This window comes from Heterodontus francisci, chromosome 37 (genome assembly GCF_036365525.1).
Source record: "Heterodontus francisci isolate sHetFra1 chromosome 37, sHetFra1.hap1, whole genome shotgun sequence".
NCBI classification, from domain to species: domain Eukaryota; kingdom Metazoa; phylum Chordata; class Chondrichthyes; order Heterodontiformes; family Heterodontidae; genus Heterodontus; species Heterodontus francisci.
Window position 1 is genome coordinate 31,253,254 of NC_090407.1, and position 22,520 is coordinate 31,275,773.

Sequence of the window (22,520 nt, forward strand, 5' to 3'; positions counted from 1 at the left end):
AACAATCAACTGGATTCAGTTATCAGAATGATTAGCGTGGTTAATGCAGATGTGGAAGTGCTATTTTCCAGGAACAAAATAACCACAGTGATCAATTTTTTTGTTCTATTAATTCAGTTTATTCAGTTTTAAGTTAATGGTTGGGATATGTGAAATACTGTTGTCCCACCTTTCAATTACTGGCCATTGTCTGAAAATGAAAGGCATAGGGGGAGATATTAGTAACAATGATAAAAGGAAGAGACATGCTCAGAACAGCTGGTTGGACAGCCAGCACTTTCTGCTTTTACCTCTACTTGGTTTGAGTTATAAAGCAGCTGAGGCTGTGAGTGTAGGCATGTAACCAATGCTTGGGCCCCACTCATGCTGCTTAGAATTAAATTCCAGCAGCCCTTGGGAGCCTTTCCTCTAATTTCTCCTGGCATCTATGGGGAAAGCCCTTGGCCTCTGCCCGGCAGCTCTCCGCAGCGGCAATGCTGAGATTGAGGATGCAACAGAATGGATGATGCAATCTCTGTTCCGCCATTTCATAACGCTGTGCATTGTGATCCTCTACATGATGGAATAGTCCACTGACATTCACTGGCTAGAGCCATACATGAAGGATGACCACTTGGAATAGAGCTGCCATTACCAGTGGAACACTGAGCACCACTTGAAACACCATAGCATACAAGGCTATGTGCCAAGTGCTGGAAAATGGGATTAGAATAGATAGGTGCTTGATGGCTGGCACAGACACGATGGGCCGAAGGGCCTGCTTCTGTGCTGTATAACTCTAAGACTCTATAACTCTGTCCCTTCAGGAATAAATGAGAGAAAAGCAGAGAAAACTGGGGTGAATCCAAAACTAAACTGAAAATTTCCCGTATTAGTGACTACTTCCCAACATTCTTATTGTATTGAAAGCATTACAAGATGGAAGTGCCATGCCTCTGTTATCCTTTTGGATCTTTTCTATCTTTCTCACTTTGAATTTTTCATTTCTCATATCTTTGATCACTTCAATAGGTGAGTTGTCTTCAAGCGTTTCTTCACTAACATTAATATCAAGATAAGCTTTGGTATTGTGCCCAACACAGTAAACACAACAACCATTCTGCTAATTATTTCAGCAACTGGAATTATCCTAGGCCTCCAGAGGATCTCTCTCACCTTTGACCTCATTTTAGGTTTAAACTATTAAATGACTTTCTTTAACTAAAGATGAGCAATTGAATAAATGATATATAATGTATATTTTTACAATCTATCTGGCTCCTCAAAAGGAAATCAATTAAACTTCAGAATCTTAATGTTAAGCAGTTCTTTTTGAATAGCTTTTCTTGTATAGGATTTTTTGTCTCCTTGTATTTTCTACCACTGTGGAAGCTATACTTGTCTGAACTATAGCTCTTGCATGTTCCAAACTTAAGGTTTTAATAGCCCCAGTTCCATAAATATCCTGAAACATGGTTATCTGGACTCTGGATTGACTAACTGTCAACCACACTTGAAAATAACTGGCTATTCAACACATAAGTTAAAAAAGGCACACAGGCTGTGTTTGTTCAAAAGTAGCTTGTCTCCTCCCTCCAGCTTTGCAGACAACCAATCCACTTCACAACATTGTATTGAATGAAATTTGGGGCAAGATTCTGACTGAAGTTAGTTTTGTTCAAACACCTCGTGATTAGTGACTGAATTAAAGGAGTCTCAACTAAGCTAAAACAAGTATCATGTTTGTCACAGTCTGTTCATGTTTAACATTTTGCTCACCGAATCTATCCAGGAGTTGAAGGCAGATACTCTGGTGAAGACAGTGGGTTTCTTTAGGGTGTTGCAGCCCCAAATTGACCCAAAGCTGACTATACCATAAACATACCACAATCCATCAGCACCTTGGCAATTCAAAGGACCACCAGAGTCCCCCTGAATTAAAAGAAGAATAAAACAGGTTAGGCAGTAGAAATATTAGGGATAATGAATATCATTATAAAACCCTTCCTAAACTATAGTCTCAACCAAGACTTAATAAGACCCTACAAGTCCAGTACAGGCCTATCATTTTACCTTTTGGCCCATATTTGAAATGTCAAAGATGGGGAATATTCCTCATGTCATTAACTCAGAGACTATGCTCTTTCTCACACACACACACCCATGCACATGCACGCACACGCACAAACACACACCCACACACAAACAACACCCCCCCCCCGTGCACATGCACGCACACACAAACGCACACACCCACCAGCCCCCCACACAAACACATACCCGTGTGTGCATGCAAACACACACAAACACACACCCACAGACAAACACCTCCCCCCCCCACACACACACACAAACAAACTCAAACACACATGCACGTATGCGCACACACACACACACACATATTTACTCATAGCAGGTTTGGGAGGTACAGTTGACCTTTCAGCTCTTGGACCTGCACTCCGATCTAATCTAGATGGTTGCAGAAACAGAGTAGGAGACTACAAGATGAGTCCTAGCTTCAAAACATTAAGGATGCAGGCAGGAGGGAAATTATGTCAGACAAGATTTCTGAGGCTTAGAGGCAACAAGAGAGACAAGTTTAGAGGAGCAATGGTTATGATAGTAATGATGAAATAGAGAAAGGCAGGAAAGGGTGCAAGAGAAAGAAAGATGATGTGATGCTCACGGCGAGGGATGGATTACCTATCAAAAAAACAAATGTTTCTTTTAACCAAACCAAGGCTGTTTAGGAGGGCTCTCCAGATATGGAAAACTTGACATCAACTCAACCATGACTAGATGATTAACAAGAGCATCAGCAGGGCTAGTATAACTCCTCATTGCTGCTGGCTTGTGTCTCAGGAGATCTTAACTGTCTCACCGCAGTTACATTAAAGAAGGAATAAAGATAGACGCATTTAAAAAGCACCTTTCATGACCTCAGGACACCCCACAGTGCTTTATAGCCAATGATGTACTTTTTGAGTGTAGTCATTGTTGTAATGTAGGAATCGCGACAGTCGATTTGCACACAGCAAGGTCGCACAAACAGCAAGATGACAATGACCAGATAATCCGTTCTAGTGAATGTTAGTTAAAGGATTGGACAGGACAGCAGGGAGTACTCCCTGCACTTCTTTGAAATAGTCCCATGGGATCTTTTACATGCACCTGGGAGGGTAAACAGGGCCTTGGTTTAACGCCTCATCCAAAGGACGCCACCTTTCTGACAATGTAGCACTCCCCCAGTTCTTCACTGGAGTGTTAAGCTATATTTTGTGCATAAGTGTTCGGAGTCGGACTGGAACCCTCAACCTTCTAACTTAGAGGCGAAAGTGCTACCCACTGACCCACAACTTAAAAAATGATTGGTTTCTCAGACTGTTGGTCCTTCTCTCGAACCACAATTCCACACACAGCATTTTAAACTGAATTATGTAGAAATTACGTACATTACATCCAGACTTCTCATACCCTCCAGCACAAACCATGGTGGTCCTCACACTGTTACCCCACCAGTCACTTTGCTTGCAGGTCTGATGGTCAACGACAGGCAGAAGAGCTTGTTGCAGCTTTGTTGCGAGTGGACCACCACCTGTGGAATTCCAGATACAAATATTCATTCATTAGGATCAATGACATCTGTAATAAATAATGATGTTCACAACACAGTGGCCAGAATGATGTAACATTTAAAGCTTGGATATGGGGAAAAGATTGAGATACAGACACTGCACACACTCTTGATAGCTCTGCATACTTCCATTATGTACATTCCAGTATATTACAACAAGACTGTGTTTGCTGTTGCGTATGAAAGTAGCTATAACACCACATCAGAGATTATATTAAAAATCTTTAGTAAGAATTGGGTAATAGCATGAAGGTTCCAAGAAGAAGTAAGAACATTCTAATATTCTGACATGATCAAGAACATAAGAGATAGGCTATTCAGCCCTTCGAGCCCACTCCACCATTCAATGAGATCATGCTGATCTTCTACTACAACACCATTTTCCTGCAGTATCCTTTTATGTTTTTAATGTGTAGAAATCTCTCGATCTCGGTCTTGAACATACTCAATGACTCCAGGTGTGGTCTCATCAAGGCGCTATATAATTTTAGTAGGATTTCTTTACACTTATGCTCCAATCCCTTTATAATAAAGGCTAAAATACTATTTGCTTTCTTAATTGCTTGCTGTACCTGCATGATAACAATAAGGGTCATGTATGAATAAAGGCTATTATTATTATACAGATCAGTGATGATCTAATAGAATAGCAGAGCAGGTTCAAGGGGCTGAATGGCCTACTCCTGTTCCTATATTCTGTCTCTGTAATTGATGTAAGGTCATCCATGGGAATGAAATTCCTTACTTTGAGGATGATTTCCTCAGCAATACTGGATGCCTGACATTCATAAACAAATTTATGATCCTGCTACATATAAAGATAGATTTTGCAAACTTCTATTCTGAGCACAGAGCTTTGCGGCTGGCAATGTAGCTCAGGACTGGAAGTCAGGATGGCCTGTGGGATGTTCCAAACATTAAAATTAATGGACGAATAATCCCACAGAGCATGTTGAACCCCACACCTGAATTCCCCAATATGTACTCCCAGGATGCAAAGCTCTGCACTGGGACCACAAATTCATTAAATTTGTGCTGGTGAACACAGGGGAAAAAGGTGTACGGCTTTCACATTTGATATAAACGGAGAAGTGAGAAGTTGTAAGAGTAAATCCAAGCATTCTTGCCTTGGTCCCTTGTGCTCAGTGTAGTGGATTCAGCTTAGCTGAATTACTCTAAGTTTCAGGCTATAGCTACTTTGGCTTTGAATTGCTAACTGTAGTCAACTAACTACAGTCAACCTGTTGTTAAAGACATGCATGGCAGACCTGATTTTCTACCGGGCACATCTAAATCGAGTCCATAGCGTGTTATTGCCTATTCTTTCATTCTCCCCTCAGTCCTAAAGATGCTGGCTCTGGGATACACGGTCAGAGCGTTGGGGCAACATATCGTAACTCAATCAAGTGGCCACGTGAACTGCGATCATATCAGAAAGAAAAATGTATCTTTCATTTATAAAGCACTTTATCAGTCCTTGGGACCTCCCCAAGCACTTCACACTCTATGAATTACTGTTGAACTTTTCATTATTGTGACATGGGTAATTGTGGGGGCAGTATATCATAACCTCTGCATCACCAACTCGTTCTTTCACACTAAACCCTGTCACCAGGTTTCATGGAGGCACCCAAGATCGCGTCGTTGGCACCAGCTAGACCTCATTGTCACAAGGCGAGCCGCCTTAAACAGTGTTCAAATTACACGCAGCTTCCACAGTGCGGACTGCGACACCGACCACTCCCTGGTGTGCAGCAAGGTTAGACTCAGACCAAAGAAGTTGCATCATTCCAAGCAGAAGGGCCACCCGCGCATCAACACGAGCAGAATTTCTCACCCACAGCTGTTACAAAAATTTCTAAATTTACTTGTAACAGCCCTTCAAAACACTCCCACAGGGGATGCTGAGACCAAGTGGGCCCACATCAGAGACACCATCTATGAGTCAGCTTTGACCACCTACGGCAAAAGTGCGAAGAGAAATGCAGACTGGTTCCAATCTCATAATGAAGAGCTGGAACCTGTCATAGCCGCTAAGCGCATTGCACTGTTGAACTACAAGAAAGCCCCCAGCGATTTAACATCCGCAGCACTTAAAGCAGCCAGAAGTACTGCACAAAGAACAGCTAGGCGTTGCGCAAACGACTACTGGCAACACCTATGCAGACATATTCAGCTGACCTCAGACACCGGAAACATCAGAGGAATGTATGATGGCATGAAGAGAGCTCTTGGGCCAATCATCAAGAAGATCGCCCCCCTCAAATCTAAATCGGGGGACATAATCACTGACCAACGCAAACAAATGGACCGCTGGGTTGAGCACTACCTAGAACTGTACTCCAGGGAGAATGGTGTCACTGAGACTGCCCTCAATGCAGCCCAGCCTCTACCAGTCATGGATGAGCTGGACATACAGCCAACCAAATCGGAACTCAGTGATGCCATTGATTCTCTAGCCAGCGGAAAAGCCCCTGGGAAGGACAGCATTACCCCTGAAATAATCAAGAGTGCCAAGCCTGCTATACTCTCAGCACTACATGAACTGCTATGCCTGTGCTGGGACGAGGGAGCAGTACCCCAGGACATGCGCGATGCCAATATCATCACCCTCTATAAAAACAAAGGTGACCGCGGTGACTGCAACAACTACCGTGGAATCTCCCTGCTCAGCATAGTGGGGAAAGTCTTTGCTCGAGTCGCTCTGAACAGGCTCCAGAAGCTGGCCGAGCACGTCTACCCTGAGGCACAGTGTGGCTTTCGTGCAGAGAGATCGACCATTGACATGCTGTTCTCCCTTCGTCAGATACAGGAGAAATGCCGTGAACAACAGATGCCCCTCTACATTGCTTTCATTGATCTCACCAAAGCCTTTGACCTCGTCAGCAGACGTGGTCTCTTCAGACTACTAGAAAAGATTGGATGTCCACCAAAGCTACTAAGTATCATCAACTCATTCCATGACAATATAAAAGGCACAATTCAACATGGTGGCTCCTCATCAGAGCCCTTTCCTATCCTGAGTGGTGTGAAACAGGGCTGTGTTCTCGCACCCACACTTTTTGGGATTTTCTTCTCCCTGCTGCTTTCACATGCGTTCAAATCCTCTGAAGAAGGAATTTTCCTCCACACAAGATCAGGGGGCAGGTTGTTCAACCTTGCCCATCTAAGAGCGAAGTCCAAAGTACGGAAAGTCCTCATCAGAGAACTCCTCTTTGCTGACGATGCTGCTTTAACATCTCACACTGAAGAGTGCCTGCAGAGTCTCATCGACAGGTTTGCGGCTGCCTGCAATGAATTTGGCCTAACCATCAGCCTCAAGAAAACGAACATCATGGGGCAGGACGTCAGAAATGCTCCATCCATCAATATTGGCGACCACGCTCTGGAAGTGGTTCAAGAGTTCACCTACCTAGGCTCAACTATCACCAGTAACCTGTCTCTAGATGCAGAAATCAACAAGCGCATGGGTAAGGCTTCCACTGCTATGTCCAGACTGGCCAAGAGAGTGTGGGAAAATGGCGCACTGACACGGAACACAAAAGTCCGAGTGTATCAGGCCTGTGTCCTCAGTACCTTGCTCTATGGCAGCGAGGCCTGGACAACGTATGCCAGCCAAGAGCGACGTCTCAATTCATTCCATCTTCGCTGCCTCCGGAGAATACTTGGCATCAGGTGGCAGGACTATATCTCCAACACAGAAGTCCTTGAAGCGGCCAACACCCCCAGCTTATACACACTACTGAGTCAGCGGCGCTTGAGATGGCTTGGCCATGTGAGCCGCATGGAAGATGGCAGGATCCCCAAAGACACACTGTACAGCGAGCTCGCCACTGGTATCAGACCCACCGGCCGTCCATGTCTCCGCTATAAAAACGTCGCAAACGTGACATGAAATTGTGTGACATTGATCACAAGTCGTGGGAGTCAGTTGCCAGCATTCGCCAGAGCTGGCGGGCATCCATAAAGACAGGGCTAAATTGTGGCGAGTCGAAGAGACTTAGTAGTTGGCAGGAAAAAAGACAGAGGCGCAAGGGGAGAGCCAACTGTGCAACAGCCCCGACAAACAAATTTCTCTGCAGCACCTGTGGAAGAGCCTGTCACTCCAGAATTGGCCTTTATAGCCACTCCAGGCGCTGCTTCACAAACCACTGACCACCTCCAGGCGCGTATCCATTGTCTCTCGAGATAAGGAGGCCCAAAAGAAAAAGAAAGAATAGCTGAATTCAATCCTGACCTTAGTCTACATCCACATACATATACTTTCTGATATGGGTCACTGAACAATGTGAACCAGGATTGATTTCCCCCCTTCCTGACCCAAAGGCACTGAAGTCAGTTGTTGCATCTTTACTGCTACTCTATTAGACCTAAATTAACTCAGTACAGACTGAGAATCAAACTGGAGTCTTCTTGGTCTATATATCGCAATAGGAAGTGACTACTAAACCATTATGCAGCTCACAAATATTACAGTTTGTTAAGATTCTCCTAATGTGAAGGGAAAGGAATCTCGCAAGATAGATAGAGCATCTTTTCCACAAATCATAGGCTCCTCCAACTTCAAAATATCACCCTGTGTACATAGAAAGACTCCACTGCTGTCAATAGTATTTAACAATAATAATGCATTAGATTCAACATATGACAGATTTTAAAAATGAATTTTCTAGAATGTCTTTTCTGGAGGCCAGTCTACAAACTTTAGACTGAGCTCACAATTAGTGGAGTCAAACCAATCTTAGCCTTGACCGCCATTCACATTTCTCTTCACTGATTGCATTTTGTGAGTTCTTGGTTGAGCCTGTCAAGGGAGCACTGACTGTGGAGTGGGTTATTGCATCTCAATGGGGGCAAAACGTACTGGGAATGGGCCCACTCTGCAGAAAGGTTCTTTCCGATGACTAAGCACCATGGATGGTCCCTGCCTTTAAATCAGTTAATTTCAGGGCTTTGGGTGAATCAGCAGTAAGATATTAATGGGTAAAGGCAACAAACAAGAAGGAATGCAATGGACTGAATGGCCTACTCCTGATCCTATTTCCTATGATCCTATGAACTCAATAGAACTCAGGTAAATGCGGCAGCAACATCAATTTGATCTTGTTTACTTTCTTCCTTACGCTAAGAAAAACACCACAAAGATTTGAATGGAAATGTAGGCTACTTACTGTACAGTCTTCCCCATCCAGTCACATAGCAGGGATAATCATTTTCAAAGATGTCACCAAATGGAGGAACACAGCCAGGCTTGACCTTGTCATTCAAGGTTGCAGGTTTGGAAAGTTTGATCAAAGCAATGTCATTCCTAAAATGAGAATGTTTTCAGGGAGTTGTTAGGCAACCTTGCTTGTTTTGTGAAGGCTGTGTTTGATTTAAATAATGGCTGAATGCAGCAAGTACAGCTTTAGCTACGTTGCTTGTATGCTGTGGAGCAGAGGCCTATGAGTCAGCAGGCTGGTGGGTTGAGGGTGTGGAGAAGGTGCCAAGCAGGTGGAAAGGGCTGAGGTCCCTCTGGGGTCTCAGCAGTCAGCAGTCAAGCAAAGTATTGGGAAAGGCAGGCTACACCTGAGGGGTTTGTGGGTGTAAAGAGGCAAAGCAGCTGGGAAGCTTGTGAAGGACAGAGACTTTTAATCAACTGTTGAAATATTTCAGGACTCGTTATCTGTTCTTCTGTAACTTTGCTAAAGGTGCTATTGAAATGTTAGTTGTTGTTGTTTCCCAGGCTTGCTGGGAACACTGAAGCAAAGAATTGTAATCACAGCTAAAAGTGAAGCTGAAGCATTTCTTCTCTGATCTGATTAGGGAAGGCGACTGTTTCTTTTTGTCCCTAAGTTGGTTACAAGAGAACATAAGAAATAGGAGCAGGAATAGGCCATTCAGCCCTTGGAGCCCGCTCCGCCGTTCAGTGAGATCATGACTGATCTTCTACATCAACACCATTTTCCTGCACTAGCCCTGTAATCCCTGATGTTTATAATATGTAGAAATCTATCGATCTCAGTCTTGAACATACTCAATGACTGAGCCTTCACAGCCTTCTGGGGCAGAGAATTCCAAAGAGACTGTGTCCCCTGGTTCTGGACTCCCCAGCCAGGGGAAACATCCTTCCTGCATCCACCCTGTCGAGCCCTGTAAGTATTTTGTAAGTGTAAATTAGATCATCTCTCATTCTTCTAAACTCCAGAGAATAAAGGCCCAGTCTATTTAATCTTTCCTCATAAGACAATTCCTTCATCCCAGGAACTAGTTTGGTGAATGTTTGTTGCACCCCCTCTATGGCTAGTATATCCTTCCTTAGATAAGGAGACCAAAATTACACACAATACTCCAGGTGTGGTCTCACCAAAGCTCTATATAATTGCAGTAAGACATCTTTATTCCTATACTCAAATCCGCTTGTAATGAAGGTCAACATATCATTTGCATTCTTAATTGCTTGCTGTATCTGCATGTTAGCTTTCAATGACTCATGAACAAGGACACCCAAGTCCCTTTGAAATTCAACAATTCTCAGCCTCTCACCATTTAAGAAATACTCTGTATTTCTGTTTTTCCTACCAAAGTGGATAGCCTCACATTTCTCTACATTGTATTCCATCTGCCAAATTTTTGCCCATTCACTTAGCCTCTCCAACTCCCCTTGAAACATCTTAGCATCCTCCTCACAACTCACACTTACACCTAGTTTTGTGTCATCTGCAAACTTGGAAATATTACATTTAACCCCCACATCCAAATCATTGATATAGATTGTGAATAGCTGGGGCCCAAGCGCTGATCCTTGCGGTATCCCTCTAGTCACAGCCTGCCAATCTGAAAATGACCAATTTATTCCTACTCTCTGTTTTACTGTCCGTTAACCAGTTCTCAATCCATGACAGTATTTTCCCCCCAATCCCATGTGCTCTTATTTTGTTTACCAACCTGTTGTGTGGGACCTTATCAAAAGATTTCTGAAAATCTAAATATACCACATCCACTGGTTTCTCTTTATTTATTCTGCTAGTTCCATCCTCAAAAAACTCCAATTCCCTGTTTTCTCTCTTCCTCTTTCTTAAATAGTGGGGTTACATTTGCCACCTTCCAATATGCAGGAAACATTCCAGAGTTTGTAGGAAGTTTGAAAGATGACTACCAATGCATCTACTATCTCTACAGCTACCTCTTTCAACACTCTGGGATGTAGATAGAAACATAGAAAATAAGAGCAGGAGTAGGCCATTCGGCCCTTCGGGCCTGCTCCGCTATTCAAAAATGATCATGGCTGATCGTCTAATTTGGTACCCTGTTCCCGCTTTCTCCCCATATCCCTTGAGCCCTTTAGCATTAAGAAATATATCTATCTCCTTCTTGAATATATTTAATGACTTGGCCTCCACTACCTTCTGTGGTAGAGAATTCGTCACCCTCTGAGTGAAGAAATTTCTCCTCACCTCGGTTCTAAATGGCATACCCCATATCCTGAGACCGTGACCCCTGATTCTGGACTCCCCAGACATCGGGAACATGCTCCCTGCATCTAGCCTGTCTAGTCCTGTTAGAAATTTATAGGCTTCTATGAGATCCCCTTTCATTCTTCTAAACTCTATTGAATACCGGCCTATAGGCTATAGATCATCAGGTCCAGCAGATTTATTTACTTTCAGTCCCATTAATTTCTCTAGTACTATTTTTTAACTAATATTCATATCTTGCAATTCCTCATTTACATGAGTCCCTTGATTCTCCGTTATTTCTGGGAGGTTTTTAGTATTTTCCTCTGTGAAGACTGGCACGAAATATTTGTTTAGTTTCTCTGCCATTTCCTTATTCCCACTATAGATTCTCCTGACGCCGCTTGTAATGGACCCACATTTATCTTTGCTAATCTTTTCCTTTTTATATACCTATAGAAGTTTTTACAGTCTGTTTTTATGTTTCTCGCTAGTTTACTCTCATATTCTATTTTTCCCTTTCTTAATCTTTTTTTTGGTCATCCTTTGCAGAATTCTGAAATGCTCCCACTCCTCAGACTTACCATTTTTTTGGGCAACATTATACGCCTCTTCCTTTGTTCTGAAACAATCCTTGATTTCTTTTGTTAGCCATGGTTGGAACACTTTCCTTGTTGGGTATTTGTGCATTAAAGGAATGTATTTTTGTTGGAAACTATGTAATTAGTTCTTTAAATGTTAGCCATTGCCTGTCTATCGTCATACCTTTTAACGTTGTTTCCCAATCCAACATAGCCAATTTGCCCCTCATATCTTCATAGTTTCCTTCGCTTAGATTTAAGACCCTAGTTTCTGATTGAACTACATCACTTTCAAACTTAATGTAAAATTCTATATATTATATTCACTCTTTCCTAAAGGCTCCTTTACAACAAGATTATTAATTAGCCCTTTTTCATTGCACAATACTAGCTTCAAAATAGCCCGCTCCCTAGTTGGTTCCTCAACATACTGCTCTAGAAAACCATCTTGCATACATTCCAAGAATTCGTCCTCCACAACATTAGTACTCATAAAGTTTACCCAGTCTGTATGTAGATTGAAATCCCCCATGATTACTGTATTACCCTTGTTACATGCACCTCTAATTTCCTGACTTATACTGTGATTTGTGTTAGTACTGCTGTTTGGCCTATAAACAACTCTGACCAATGTTTTATGTCCCTTGCTGTTTCTTAGTGCCACCCAAACTGATTCTACATCTTGATCTTTCACGACAGTACTAATGCCTTCTTTAATAAATAGAGCTACCCCACCACCTTTTCCCAGCTTCCTGTCCTTCCTGAATGTCACGTACCCTTGGATATTCAGGTCCCAGCTTCAGTGTTTCCACTGTGAAAAGTAACAAATTTAGAAAGCTTGGACAAGAGCCTATGGTCAAACAGACTTATAAACACAAAAAAATTGATAGATATGTCAAAAGACAACTACGCTCTGTTCCACAAAGTATTTAATCATCTCTGTCAATCCCCAATGCTTGTAATCTTCAATCTTATCCTAGTCAGCTTTCTTTTTTGTGAGGAGCAGCTTTGACAGAACGAGGTGTGGAGCGGACTTTCAGCTGAGCGGTCAATTTCAGTAAGTTACAAGTTAATCCCCTTTTGTTTCGGAGGACCAGGGGACTGCTGGGTAGGGGAAAACTATTTATTTGGGCAGTGGCAGTACCCGAGACACTACACGTGTAGTGTCTCCCACCCACCCTCCTCCTCTAACCAAAAAAAGGACTCTGGTGTGTTGATAAGGTAAGCTTTTTATTTAAAAAGTTCAGTCCGTCGGATTGCTAAGCGAACAAGTTTTGACTTTTTTTTTTTCGTTTGGTTTTTCAGTAGATTTATTGGGAATCTAGAACAGTGGGAATGGAGGTAAAGGCAGTTGTATGTTCCTCCTGCAGAATGTGGGAGGTAGGGGTCGCCAAGAGTGTCCCTGCTGACTGCATCTGCGGGAAATGCACCCAACTCCAGCTCCTCGCAGACCGCGTTAGGGAACTGGAGCTGGAGCTGGATGAACTTCGGATCATTCGGGAGGCGGAGGGGATTATTGACAGGAGTTATAGGGAGGCAGTCACACCTCAGGTAAAAGAAGTAGGTAGATGGGTTACCGTCAGGGGAAGGAAAGGGAACCAGCAGGCAGTGCAGGGATCCCCTGTGGCCGTTTCCCTCAACAACAGGTATACCGTTTTGGATACTGTTGGGGGGGACGACTTACCAGGGGTAAGCAATGGGGTGCAGGTCTCTGGCACAGAGTCTGTCCCTGTTGCTCAGAAGGGAAAAGGGAAGAGGAGCAGAGCATTAGTCATTGGGGACTCCATAGTTAGGGGAACAGATAGGAGGTTCTGTGGGAACGAGAGAGACTCACGGTTGGTGTGTTGCCTCCCAGGTGCCAGGGTACGTGATGTCTCCGATCGTGTTTTTGGGATCCTTAAGGGGGAGGGGGAGCACCCCCAAGTCGTGGTCCACATAGGCACCAACGACATAGGTAGGAAGAGAGATGGGGATTTAAGGCAGAAATTCAGGGAGCTAGGGTGGAAGCTTAGAGCGAGAACAACCAGAGTTGTTATCTCTGGGTTGTTGCCTGTGCCACGTGCTAGCGAAGAGAGGAATAGGGAGAGAGAGGAGTTGAACACGTGGCTGCAGGGATGGTGTAGGAGGGAGGGTTTTGGTTTCCTGGATAATTGGGGCTCTTTCTGGGGTAGGTGGGACCTCTACAAACAGGATGGTCTTCACCTGAACCAGAGGGGTACCAATATCCTGGGGGGGAGATTTGTTAGTGCTCTTCGGGGGGGTTTAAACTAAATCAGCAGGGGAATGGGAACCTAAATTGTAGTTCCAGTGTACAGGCTGTTGAGAGTAGTGAGGTAGGGGATAAGGTTACAGGGACGCAAGAGGGCACTGGCAAGCAAGAACTTGGTTTAAAGTGTGTCTACTTCAACGCCAGGAGCATCCGGAATAAGGTGGGTGAGCTTGCAGCATGGGTTGGTACCTGGGATCCTGATGTTGTGGCCATTTCAGAGACATGGGTAGAGCAGGGGCAGGAATGGATGTTGCAGGTTCCGGGATTTAGATGTTTCAGTAAGAACAGAGAAGAGGGTAAAAGAGGGGGGGGTGTGGCATTGTTAATCAAGGAAAGTATTACAGCGGCAGAAAGGACGTTTGAGGACTCGTCTACTGAGGTAGTATGGGCCGAGGTTAGAAACAGGAGAGGAGAGGTCACCCTGTTGGGAGTTTTCTATAGACCTCCGAATAGTTCCAGAGATGTAGAGGAAAGGATAGCGAAGATGATTCTCGACAGGAGCGAGAGTAACAGGGTAGTGGTTATGGGGGACTTTAACTTTCCAAATATTGACTGGAAATACTATAGTTCGAGTACTTTAGATGGGTCTGTTTTTGTCCAGTGTGTGCAGGAGGGTTTTCTGACACAGTATGTGGACAGGCCAACCAGGGGCGATGCCACATTGGATTTGGTACTGGGTAATGAACCCGGCCAGGTGTTCGATTTAGATGTAGGTGAGCACTTTGGCGATAGTGATCACAATTCGGTTAGGTTTACCTTAGCGATGGGCAGGGACAGGTATATACCGCAGGGCAAGAATTATAGCTGGGGGAAAGGAAATTATGACGCGATTAGGCAAGATTTAGGATATGTAGGATGGGGAAGGAAACTGCAGGGGATGGGCACAAACGAAATGTGGAGCTTATTCAAGGAGCAGCTAATGCGTGTCCTTGATAAGTATGTACCTGTCAGGCAGGGAGGAAGTTGTCGAGCGAGGGAGCCGTGGTTTACTCAAGAAGTTGAAGCGCTTGTCAAGAGGAAGAGGGCGGCTTATGTTAGGATGAGACGTGAAGGCTCAGTTAGGGCGCTTGAGAGTTACAAGCTAGCCAGGAAGGATCTAAAGGGAGGGCTAAGAAGAGCAAGGAGAGGACACGAGAAGTCATTGGCGGATAGGATCAAAGAAAACCCTAAGGCTTTCTATAGGTATATCAGGAATAAACGAATGATAAGAGTTAGAACAGGGCCAATCAAGGATAGTAGTGGGAAGTTGTGTGCGGAATCAGAGGAGATAGGGGAAGCGTTAAATGAATATTTTTCGTCAGTATTTACAGTAGAAAAAGAAAATGTTGCCGAGGAGATTACTGAGATACAGCCTACTAGGCTAGATGGGATTGAGATTCACAAGGAGGAGGTGTTAGCAATTTTGGAAAGAGTGAAAATAGATAAGTCCCCTGGGCCAGATGGGATTTATCCTAGGATTCTCTGGGAAGCCAGGGAGGAGATTGCAGAGCTGTTGTTGTTGATCTTTATGTCGTCATTGTCGACAGGAGTAGTGCCGGAGGACTGGAGGATAGCAAATGTTGTCCCCTTGTTCAAGAAGGGGAGTAGAGACAGCCCTGGTAATTATAGACCTGTGAGCCTTACTTCGGTTGTGGGTAAAATGTTGGAAAAGGTTATAAGAGACAGGATTTATAATCATCTTGAAAAGAATAAGTTCATTTGCGATAGTCAGCACGGTTTTGTGAAAGGTAGGTCGTGCCTCACAAACCTTATTGAGTTTTTCGAGAAGGTGACCAAACAGGTGGATGAGGGTAAAGCCGTGGATGTGGTGTATATGGATTTCAGTAAGGCGTTTGATAAGGTTCCCCACGGTAGGCTATTGCAGAAAATACGGAAGTATGGGGTTGAAGGTGATTTAGAGCTTTGGATCAGAAATTGGCTAGCTGAAAGAAGACAGAGGGTGGTGGTTGATGGCAAATGTTCATCCTGGAGTTTAGTTACTAGTGGTGTACCGCAAGGTTCTGTTTTGGGGCCACTGCTGTTTGTCATTTTTATCAATGACCTGGATGAGGGTGTAGAAGGGTGGGTTAGTAAATTTGCGGATGACACGAAGGTTGGTGGAGTTGTGGATAGTGTCGAAGGGTGTTGTAGGGTACAGAGGGACATAGATAGGCTGCAGAGCTGGGCTGAGAGATGGCAAATGGAGTTTAATGCGGAGAAGTGTGAGGTGATTCACTTTGGAAGGAGTAACAGCAATGCAGAGTACTGGGCTAATGGGAAGATTCTTGGTAGTGTAGATGAGCAGAGAGATCTTGGTATCCAGGTACATAAATCCCTGAAAGTTGCTACCCAGGTTAATAGGGCTGTTAAGAAGGCATATGGTGTGTTAGCCTTTATTAGTAGGGGGATCGAGTTTCGGAGCCACGAGTTCATGATGCAGCTGTACAAAACTCTGGTGAGGCCGCACCTTGAGTATTGCGTGCAGTTCTGGTCACCGCATTATAGGAAGGATGTGGAAGCTTTGGAAAGGGTGCAGAGGAGATTTACTAGGATGTTGCCTGGTATGGAAGGAAGGTCTTACGAGGAAAGGCTGAGGGACTTGGGGTTGTTTTCGTTAGAGAGAAGGAGGAGGAGAGGTGACTTAATAGAGACATACAAGATAATCAGAGGGTTAGATAGGGTGGATAGTGAGAGTCTTTTTCCTCGGATGAGGATGGCAAACACGAGGGGACATAGCTTTAAGTTGAGGGGTGGAAGATATAGGACAGATGTCAGAGGTAGTTTCTTTACGCAGAGAGTAATAGGGGCGTGGAACGCCCTGCCTGCAACAGTAGTAGACTCGCCAACTTTAAGGGCATTTAAGTGGTCATTGGATAGACATATGGATGTAAATGGAATAGTGTAGGTCAGATGATCGGCGCAACATCGAGGGCCGAAGGGCCTGTACTGCGCTGTAATATTCTAAAAAAAAACTGCTATTGCTGGGAGTCTGTGACACATATGAAAAATATCTCTAGTTTGATGTCAAAAATAAAGTATAAAAGTATAACTTTAAGTCAAAACAAGTTAATCAGACTTTTTATAACTGGGGAAATCATACTTGGAATATTAGGGGAGATTTTTCAACTACACATAGTGGGAAATTGAAAACCTTAACCTGTAATTTTCCATCCAAAGCTCTCATACTGGGAGAAATTTTGGGCATTCTATTTTCCAAAAGAAATTGATGGATTGAGAGTTCAGGGGCATGCACCAAGGATGAGTCCTGCACTGAGGTGGGGCTCTAAGTTATAAAAGTTCATAGAACTGTCCTTACTTTCATTGCAACAGAGAAATGGACAACATGGTGCAGGAAACATGAGTGATGCAGTTGTAAAAAGGCTACTTAAGTTAGACTGTGACTGTGGAACCAAATGGAGTGAGTATAAAATGAACAAACTTCAAGTGAAATTACACCTCAGGGCATAGTGAATGTGCAGAACTAACTCCCAGCAACAGCAGTTAATGCTGTCTATTATTTGTCTCTCTCCCTGTCTGTGTAACCTCCTTCAGCTCTATAACATTCCGGAATCTCTGTACTCTTCTAATTCTGGCCTTTTGCACATCCCCAATTTTAATTGCTCCACCATTGGCAGCCATGCCTACAGCTATCACGGCACTAAGCTTTGGCATTCTCTCCCCAAAACTGTCAGCCTCTCTACCTCTCTTTCCTCCTTTCAGACATTCCTTAAAATCCACCTCTTTGACCGAATTTTTTGTCACCTGTCCTAACATCTCCTTGTGTGGTTCAGTGTCAAATTTTGTTTGAAGCGCCTTGGGGATGTTTTACTATGTTAAAAGCACTATATAAATGCAAGTTCTTGTGTACAGATGTCTGGTTAGGATGGGACTAAAACTCACAGTAAAGGGTACGGACAGTAATTTAAATGCCCCATGGAATGGCCCCATTGTGACTCAATAACGTCCAGTGGATATTATGGAGGTAATTTTCCAAGTTCTCACTCTTGGTGGGGACTCACTAACTTGAGGGCGGGGGGGACTGTTGGTGGGGGTGCAGACTCGGAAAATAGCGTCCTTTTCTAAAATATGAGTTTGAACTCATTAATGAGGGCTCCTTGTCCCTCTTCTCTTGAAGGCAGTGTTTTGTGCTGAGGCACACTCCCATGTGCAGCTCTCCAAGCAATTCTTCAATGCAACTGTTTTCTCTAATCAATGTTGGAGGGGCCATCACAACCAAGTCTGATTGTAGCAAGCCTTTTCCCAGCAGGGGTGCCACGAGGAGAGGGAATCTGGCCAGTTTCCTCCCTCTGTAACCTAGGCATGTGAGTCAATTTGCAGTGTCCCTTTTACAGTTTTAATCAGTGGGGCAATTACAGCTCAGTCCAGGAACTGAATCTGGGAACTTCTTGGTCTTTACAGCTCATTAGCCCCACCCAGTGAGTCAGGTGAGGCTCAAAAGCACAGTACTCTCATTGCCGGAGAATATTGTGCTGTGTCATTAGAATAAATAAATATTAGAGAAATAAGGGGTGACTCCATAATCCAGTGACTGTTGGGGAATGCATCTCAGGAAGTTACCATACCCAATGGGCAGAATTAATGGATGGAAAGCAAATATTGTTCGCCTACAATTTCCCAACACGCACTCCTTGTAAGCGAGTCATGGATTCACCTCATCATTGTTAAAACTGCAAGTCTGTTAGACAGTTAAGTGCGGACAGGCTGAAAGAACAAGTAGAGCACCTTACCCGCAGGAAAGACAACTAGGATTCCACTGAGGGTGAACGAAGATCTTAGAAGCAGCAATAGTTTCTTCCGAACCTTCATCCACAGTCGTGTCATACTCCCCGAGCACCACACGGTAGGACCCGCCTGACCTTTGACGATAATATGCAATATTAACATCGTGTAGAGAAGCTTGGTGTAAGTCTCTTTGGGCACATTTTCGTCTTTAGATCTCTTGATGCACAGCTTTGGAAATATGGTGTAGTGGGAATCTCATGGCCAAATTTCCAATACACCAGGAGTGTGAAAGACAAAAATACCCTCGTAAGGTTAGAACTTAATGTTATTGATAATGGTTGCAGTTTTAAGGGAGGCATTCTCCTGGGTGAAGGTCTGAGGTAAAATAGTGGACAGAAGAAAGTCCCCCAAAAGCAGTAAGCCTTCAGTGGCCTATATTGGAAACAATATTTTGCAAAAGTTTATATCTCAGAAAAGGCACTCACTGGATGCAGTGGCCCGCCGTCACTACCCATTCACTGTCAAGCAGGCTTCCTCCACAGGTGTGGGAATAATATGATCCTCGATCTACTTCCAAGGAGATCTACCGACAAGAACAGAGAAGATTATTCTGGGGAGAGAGACAGCATACTCACAGAGTCATTTACAATTATACACAGCCGTCTACTGGGGCTCCATTTCCATTGTCAAACAGCTAGGTTCATCTGGGGTCACGTTCTCAAACAGTGGAGCAGGTTCTGTTCAGTCCTTGCTGTCTCCTATTTCCTCCCCATATCCTATTATGGTACACAGAAGAATTAAAGGTGGAGTGAAACCCATAAGGATTCAAACTATGGGGCTCCTGAGCCAGGGTCTGATGCTCAACTGAGTAAGTGTCCCAAAAGTGATCTCCAACCTAAATAGCGTTTTGATTTGTATTTCCATCCAATTTTATCTCCTTTTCTCCATTCCCCTTTCCTGAAGATGCTGTTTCTTGCTGGGGTCGGTGGGTTTTGGCAGCACTTTTCTACTTTGCCTAAAAGATCGTTCTCTGTGGTGAGCTTAGGTAGTGAGTGATGGAGGCCTATTTGATTGTGGAGGGCATCAACAACAACAACAACAACTGCATTTGTGTAGCTCCTTTAGCATAGTAAAATGTCCCAAGGGGCCTCACGAGAGCTTTGTCAAGCAGAATTTGACACTGAGCCACATGAGGAGAACAGGAGCGATGGGCTTGGATCCAGAGCAGCAGGCAAAACTAGCATGTAAATGAAGACAGGACACAGCAAAGGGAGCTGCCAATCCAGGAGCCATCTTGAATTCCAAAATCAAACTTAAACAGTGTTGTAAGGCACTTTTTGGCCCTCCTGAAGTTGTGAAAGGCCTTTTGTAAATACAAGTCTTTAAATTCTTTATTTTGAACCTTGACTAACCCAAAACAAACAAATGCACTTTCCAGGAGTGATCGATGGATAACAATCAACAGTGCTGGAACTTGATAGGGTGACTACTGGGAGGATGTTTCCTGTGGGAGAGACTAGAACTAGGGGACACAGTTTATGGATCAGAGATCTCCCTTTTAAGATGAAGATAAGGAAAAATGTTTTCTCTCAGAGGGTCGTTATCTGTGAAATTCTCATCCCCAGAAAGCAGTGGAGGCTGGGTCATTGAATTTATTCAAGGTTGAGTTCGATAGATTTTTGAGAGAGATGGGAGTCAAGGGTAATGGGGGACAGACAGGAAAGTGGAGTTGAGACCACAACCAGATCAGCCATGATCTTATCTAATGGCAGAGCAGGCTTGAGGGGCCGAATGGCCTCCTGCTGCTCCTAAGTCCTATGCTCCTATAACAGTGGCAACCCAAGGTGATTCTTATTTCCTCCCTGACTTTAGGGTTAATAATATCAATTGTAGCACTGCTGTTGCTGCTCCAGCTGAGATCAGCTAACCTATTAGAGATTGGGCATCAAATTTGAGACCTTGTGACCTATGTGGCACAGTACCACACTGAGCAATATCTTTACCAGTAAGGCATGGGAAAGCTAAGAGAAATTCTCTTCTGTCTGCGATGGCATTCCATCTGTAACTCACCTGCCAGGGCCAGCTGTATGGTCTTGCGTCGATTCCATTGACGACTCTTGTATAGGCTGGGTAGCTGGGACTTCCACAGGCATTGGCTGAAAAGACAAATGTTGATCCCTTTCACACCAGTATCTGTAAAATGGAGCATATTTATCCTGAAGGGTGATGATTGGAAATCAAAGAATTGTATAAGATATATTAAACAGTTTTAGGGTAGCTGGTCATTTGAGACCTCAGGGGCTGGTCGATCCTGCCCTTTTGCAAGTCAGCCCAAACCCAGGTAAGGGGCCCATGTCCAGCGTTCTGAGCCATGGCCAATGGCAGAACCAGCAAATTTTCGGTGGGGATGGTGGAAGAGCTAGAACCTCGAGGGACAATGGCTGCTCTCAGGCAGAGGATCCTTCAGGAAGATAACTTGTGTTTCCTTTAAAGCACACACAAGGAAGGCAATGGGAAACCACTTCATTTAGTTTTTCCCTTGTTTATATTGCTCCTTTCTCATGGAAGTTTAAAAATGGGAGGCTCTCACAAGCAACTGAAGAGGAAAGTGCAGGACTGTGCGGTATGGAGAAATGAGCAGAGGACCTGCCCTTGGGCAGATCACCACCATTAAACAGTTTAGAGGAGGTAAAATTGGGGCACTACTTCATAGTAGAGCATGGCAATAGGGTAATGGGTACAGGTTCAATTTTGTTAACAGGGAAATTTAAGGGTGATGTTGGGTACAATTTCTTTACACAAAGTGTATCCAGCACTGGAAACAGACTTTTCAGTAGAACAGTGGAGGCGAAAACCCTTGTCTCATTCCTAGAGCCAGTTTTGTATTGTGCTCTATAAGTGAGGAGCTTTCAGTTTCAGCTTCTGAACAAATGAGCTAAGACCGGACAAGTAGCCTTTGTTGAATGTATTTAGCTTGTGATCTCTTTAACATTTGCTAGCAGTATATAAAATGTATTCCATGTATACTCTAATTCAAGTATAAGATCAAATTATGTTTCCCCTTACATCATACTGAACCCTTCTGTTTGTCTTTCTGATTTCACTTTGCACCCTCTTTTTGCAGCAACTTATGCCAGGGTTGTGCAGTCTGCAGGTGACAGGTGGAAATGTTTCAGCTTGGGCAATTTGTTGGATGCCTCTAGCGCCAACAGGAGCCCAACATTATTGCTGTTTTGCATGTCTGCTGCCAACATGGGGGTGCTATTTACGGGAAATGGCAAATATAAACATTAGCTACACGTTGGCATCTGTGCCACAATCAGCATTGGCATTGGATTGGCAAGGGGCTGGTTTTCTACCTTCTCAGCTTAAGTTAAACCACAAGACGATACATAAGAGGGCATAGAGAATGTAGTTTAAAATAAAAACAAAAAAACCCTAAAGCAAGCACTTAATGTATTTCTGAAATTTTTTATTTATTCGCCTAGTCATCAATGTGAGTGATATTTCATACTTTCCCATGTTTGAGCACCCAGTGCCACCACTAAACATTCCCAGGACAGGTGCACAAAATGCAGAATAAATCTTCTTCTGCTCTGCTGCAATGATGTGTGTAGTAAAGAAACACAACTTTAAATGAGCACCCACAACCAGTGTGACATTTCCCAATCCCAAAGGAGTTATTCTATGGCCTCTTTGAGCGAGAATACTAACTGGAGCTAAATTATGGTCAGTTTTGTGCTTCAGGCTCTGATGAGGATTGAGACTGAGGAGAATTTCTGCATTTCTCTTTAAACTACAGTATTAGAATATTTATGCTCGATTAGGCCCAACAACATCTCAAACATCAGATGACTTACCACTGGCCACAAGCAGAAGGATGAGAAGGGCTTCCATTA

General features: G+C 43.8%; 1 protein-coding gene across 1 annotated transcript; it reads right to left on the bottom strand.

The window, feature by feature from the left end:
- Nucleotides 1–142: 142 nt before the first annotated feature.
- On the bottom strand, nt 143–22,520 carry LOC137352241 (proproteinase E-like). Its single transcript, XM_068017496.1, has 8 exons — nt 22,482–22,520; nt 20,692–20,777; nt 19,107–19,204; nt 18,627–18,755; nt 8,785–8,921; nt 3,432–3,574; nt 1,759–1,911; nt 143–190 (listed from the first exon to the last, which is right to left on the bottom strand). Exons 1-8 carry the CDS (start codon nt 22,516–22,518, stop codon nt 173–175), a joined length of 801 nt encoding a protein of 266 aa, XP_067873597.1. The 5' UTR covers nt 22,519–22,520; the 3' UTR covers nt 143–172.

Coding starts and splice junctions, on each gene's coding strand:
- LOC137352241 (XM_068017496.1), bottom strand. CDS start 22,518: ATGGAAGCCCTTCTCATCCTTCTGCTTGTGGCCAGTG. Junction 19,205..20,691: donor CATACAGCTGGCCCTGGCAG/GTGAGTTACAGA, acceptor TCTTGTCGGTAG/ATCTCCTTGGAAGTAGATCG. Junction 8,922..18,626: donor CCTAGTTGTCTTTCCTGCGG/GTAAGGTGCTCT, acceptor TTCTCATTTTAG/GAATGACATTGCTTTGATCA.